At 30.6% G+C, this 5310-nt stretch overlaps 1 protein-coding gene across 1 annotated transcript in view; it reads left to right on the top strand.

Annotated features, from left to right (window-relative positions):
• The window catches only part of LOC108747557 (potassium channel subfamily T member 2), an 87445-nt gene that overhangs the window by 67549 nt on the left and 14586 nt on the right, over nucleotides 1-5310 (top strand). The window contains exons 9-13 of the mRNA XM_018485116.1: nucleotides 272-436; nucleotides 887-1107; nucleotides 1720-1917; nucleotides 2311-2537; nucleotides 2872-3396. Coding sequence (XP_018340618.1) covers nucleotides 272-436; nucleotides 887-1107; nucleotides 1720-1917; nucleotides 2311-2537; nucleotides 2872-3396 — 1336 coding nt within the window. The remainder of the gene's footprint in view (nucleotides 1-271; nucleotides 437-886; nucleotides 1108-1719; nucleotides 1918-2310; nucleotides 2538-2871; nucleotides 3397-5310) is intronic.

The following is a 5310-nucleotide window of genomic DNA, read 5'->3' on the forward strand; positions in this document are numbered from 1 at the left end:
CACGATAAAAAAAGATTTCAAAAAGAAATGATAAAAATAAAAAAGATTTTATTCTATTTTTTTTTCAATATTTTTAATATAAACAGCTTTTGCGGAATATAAACGTATAATTTTATTTTTATTAAAACAAAATTATATTTTTGTTTATTTATTTGATCTATTAATCTAATAAATTTGTAAAGAATAACGCGATTTCCTATTTTAATTTATTATGATTTATGCAAATAAGTAAATATTAGTTGATTGCATAATAATCTCATGTTGATTACAGTTCGAACAGTTAGCATTCACATGGATGGAGCGACAGAAGCTTGGTGGCTCGTATTCATCACACAGAGCGCAAAGCGAGAAGCATGTGGTAGTTTGCAGTACGACACTGCAAGCCGACACCATTATGGACTTTCTAAACGAGTTTTACGCCCATCCCTTGCTGCAGGTTAGGCGACGAACGAATTACGTGCCTTGAATATTTCATTATGTACTGGACGACTTGTGATTTCGTAAAAATTCTTTATCAAGCTTTCAGTTTATCATAGTTAAGTAGCTGAGGCAATTAAGTTTAAAACATGTCGTCAAACTTAATTTTAATCATGACTACAATGCGATTTGTAAAAATTAAAAATACATTGCTGAATGAGACATCAAAATACAATTATTATAAAAAAAAATAATTTTAATTTTAATTTTTTATGAAATAATTACGAATAAAAATGTACATATTCAATATATACTTCTGATGTGTTTATAAAGATCTATGATACTGTTATGACTTAAAAAATATAGAGAGCGTTAATTAATTGCATTATTTATCTTTCTACACGCTTTTGCTTTAATTTATTTTATCATTTTTAATGTTAATGATTGAAAATGATCTGAATACGAATAGGACTATTATGTGGTGCTTTTATCACCGATGGAACTCGACACCACAATGCGGATGATCCTGCAAGTGCCAATCTGGGCGCAGAGGGTAATCTACATACAAGGCTCATGCCTGAAGGATGGCGATCTTGCGAGAGCCAGGATGAACGAGGCGGAAGCTTGTTTCGTGCTGGCAGCGAGAAATTATGCTGACAAAACCGCTGCTGACGAACACACGATACTCAGGTCAGGATAAATGAAAATTGTACAATATAATTTGTTAACAAAGTTTATAATCGCCGTTGTAAATTCCATCTTCTTCTTACTTTTCTTTTTCCTTAATAAAGGTTTCACGTTATAAGTATTAAACATTGCAATTCTAATATTATTTCCGACGATCTATTTTGCGATCAATATCAGACATTTTTCATTTAAGTTTTACTTCGGAATTTAAATAGAAGTTAAGCTTTCTTGTTGACCTTAATCACTTAACTTTCTTTACTTTCAAATTCAGTTGTAAAGCGCAGTTGACTTGTAGCGAGCACCTTAAGACATCGGCTTTCTGTTCAGTAATTCTAATTAAGTCTCGAATTAGTAAAAGATCTGTAGATAAAATAAAATAGAAAAAATCTGAAATGTATTTTAGATAATTAAATTTTGATTCAAGAAATAATCAAATAATGTTATACAATGAAAATATGTAGTTTATATATAAAAATATATATTTGAATATATATTAAAAATATATATGTTTTAAAAAATTCTTTTCCTTATTTAGCACAGAATTGTCTTGAATAATTTGAAAAAAAAATTGAATTTAAATCTCACGGATAATTGATTTTGACAATTGTATTGTAGATCATGGGCGGTGAAAGATTTTGCGCCCATCGTTCCTCAATATGTTCAAATCTTCCGTCCGGAAAACAAGCTCCACGTGAAGTTTGCGGAGCACGTGGTGTGCGAGGATGAATTTAAATACGCCCTTTTGGCAAATAATTGCACGTGTCCCGGCGCATCAACGTTAGTGACCTTGTTGCTACACACATCCAGGGGACAGTAAGTACTGTTCAAAATGTACCATAAAGCATAATTAGACTACAAATTTAGCCATACAGTAGTCACGTACACGTTTTGTAGTGTATACACTCACAAAACTGTTCTTCACTTCAGTATTTATTTAATTTTTAGACATATGTAATGATAGAATTAATTTTAATTTCAATTCGATAATGTATAGTATATACGAGTATTACCAAATTATAAATATATATGTGAGATTGTAAGATTTTATTAAATGCTGCAATACATTTTACAAAATATATAATATACGATGAAATGTGTTATTTTATACTATTGTTTATTTTGTGTAATTTTATGTTGTAAACGTTACATATTATAAAGATTGCATAAAGACGGAAAAATTGTAAATTGAAATCTTTCTTTTCACAGAGAAGGTCAACAGTCACAAGAAGAATGGCACAGGCTATATGGTAAATGTTCCGGCAACGAGATTTATCATATAATTCTCGGCGACTCCCGCTTTTTCGGAGAGTACGAGGGAAAATCTTTCACCTACGCGTCCTTCCACAGTCACCGGAAATACGGGGTTGCACTTGTCGCAGTCAGACCGGCGGAACTTCCGGAATTTTACGAGGACACTATCCTACTGAATCCTGGTAATCTCGCGACACACATTACTGCGGTGTTTTTCCTTTTTCTTGGGTACTTTTTCCAGCTTTTTATTTCTTGAATAAAAAATAAATAAGAAAAGATCTTAAATAACAAGAGACATTGAAATTTAGATTTTGTATTTCGTTTTCTTTTGTACAATTTTTTGTCAATTTAAAAAATAATTAATTATACTTCAAAAAAGATTATGAATATAATAATAACTAGAAGTAAAAAGGAACAGTAAAAAAACAAAATGTTTAAATAAATAAATTAAATTTTATAAATATAGAATAAAAGGCTGCCACAATATGTGCGCCAATTGTGTACTTCTATACGCAGGGCCACGACATATAATGAAGAAGACCGATACTTGTTACTACATGAGCATCACCAAGGAGGAAAATTCCGCTTTCGTGGTTGCGAATAATCAGGGCGGTATTGGTGAGGCAACGCAGGTGATCGTCGAGACAAAGACGGATGCGACATCTGCTAATAACGGATCGACAATGAGTACCCCGACGACCAACGCTGTAACGGCGACCATGAATTCTACAGGGGCAACATCAGCGACAACGACGACGACTACCACCACGATATCGACCAGCTGCACCGGTTGCGGCGATGGGAACGGTACAGCAATCAGCAACGGTGCCAATGTGCACCAACGATTTTCCAACAGTTGTAACATTGCGCTGAGCGAAACACTCTGCAGACAGGAGACCTGCACGGGGCCCCGTGTGCAGGATCGATCGAACGGTCCCCAAGATCACAGGGCCCCGTTGCCACCGCAGGTTATTTTGCAGGTCCTCCCTAGCACGCCCATACCAATCCAACACTACAACTTACTCGCATCCAATGTCCACCGTGAGTGTCGCATGCGCCTCGCTATGCTTCTTTTTCTTCTTTTTCAATTTTTACTTTCATCTCTCTTTTTTTGCTTTAAAAAGTATTAGTATTTTGCTTTAAAAAGTATTATTAGTTCGTCAAATCATGCCTTTGAAGATATTCAGAGTTTGGAAAAATAATTAACAGAATAATATAGATTAATTACTAATGATTAATCATTAGATTGGGCTATAGATTCAAAAAATTTCAAAAATTTGATTTTAAGAAAATTCTAATATAATTTTTAACAAACAAACTCAAAAATTTTACGCAGTCTGATTAGGCCTAATTGATATCTAATAATTATAAATTTGAATTATTTACTGTTTATTTGATTGAAAAAGTTTAGCTCTTTAACAATCAATATTTTTATTTTCAAGTGACTTTTTTTTAAAAATTATTAAAATTATTACAATGTTAAAACTAAAGTTTTGAAGCAAAAGTATTTCAGAATAAAACTGCTCGATACAAAGAGTCAATGATTCAAAATAAGCATCTGTTCACAAATAGTATAAACATGAAAATATTTAACAGTTTCTTAGATTTATATCTTTTTTTAGTACTTTTATTTGTTGCACTAACAGGCATTGTTAAATATTGCTTAGAAAGTTATCTACATATAACATTTTTACTTGTTAAGTGTTTGTATATCATCACAACATGTACACACACATAAAACACAATGCTTTACAGCTATGAATGTAAAGTCGCAGTAATAATTAATAAAATAGTAAGCACTGTTTTTAGAAAGAGAAGGAACGACAATGGTTTTGCAATGCGAATTTAAGTAATTTTTTCTATTAATTAAAAAGTTGTCATTTGATGTACATATATTACAAATTCTATAAAATATTAATATTTCCATTTATCCTTTATAGAAATTGTCTATAAAATATAAATTCTGTTAATAATAATTGATAAGTAATATAATATTAGTTCTATAATGTATGTAGATATAAATTAATATTAGAATTATAAAATTATTTAAATAATTAATAGACTTAAAACGTAAAAATTTGACAAATTCGCAAAAATTATATTTTTGTTCACAAAGTTGTTTTATCATAACTATTTAAATTTCATTGTGTTATTCTATTATGAAACGAAACGTGGAAGATTCGGGATAACAATGCATATCGAATCACATGTGCGATTAAATATTTATATACAGGCGTTGATCAAAAATTAACTGACCGAAATGTCGAACAATTCCTTCCTCTTCATTTACGTCTTTATTGATGTGGTTTACGCTTGTACATCGCTTTATGTGTAATCTGTGTGCATATACAGCAGTCGTCATCAACGATCTTCAGTAAGTGCAGTTTCTGAATAGACAACTGCAAAGCTATAGTGTAAAATATTGCTCGCTTCGTTACGAGCTCTATGTTCGGCATTCAAGATAATTCCATATATTATAGATTTCAGTGACGATATAACCGATACGCATTAAGATAATAATTTAATATGCCATCAGTTAATCAACCTATTCAAAAATATGAGAAGATAAAAATAGAAAAAAGGTTGAAATAAACAAAAATATAAATGATTGTAAAAATAGTAATTTGTATAAAATTTAATATAATAAAATATTCCAGAAATTGTGTTTTAGTATTAATTAAACGAGTATTAAATAAATTAATAATTTCTAATTATATAATATATTTTTGATAATAAAAACAATTATTTTATTAAATTAAAAAATATCAAGCTTTAGTCATAATTATAAATAAATTTATTTTTTAAACAGAGTTTTTATTTATTATTTTTTGTTAGAAAAATGTTTCAGTATTATTAACTTTAAATTTATGTTACGTCCAAACTCCGCGCGCATGCGGAGTTGAGGGGGTGAACGTAACGAGGAACCGAATTGTTAGACCGATTTGGTCGCGTCCG

This window comes from Trachymyrmex septentrionalis, unplaced genomic scaffold (assembly GCF_001594115.1).
Source record: "Trachymyrmex septentrionalis isolate Tsep2-gDNA-1 unplaced genomic scaffold, Tsep1.0 scaffold20, whole genome shotgun sequence".
Classification (NCBI taxonomy): domain Eukaryota; kingdom Metazoa; phylum Arthropoda; class Insecta; order Hymenoptera; family Formicidae; genus Trachymyrmex; species Trachymyrmex septentrionalis.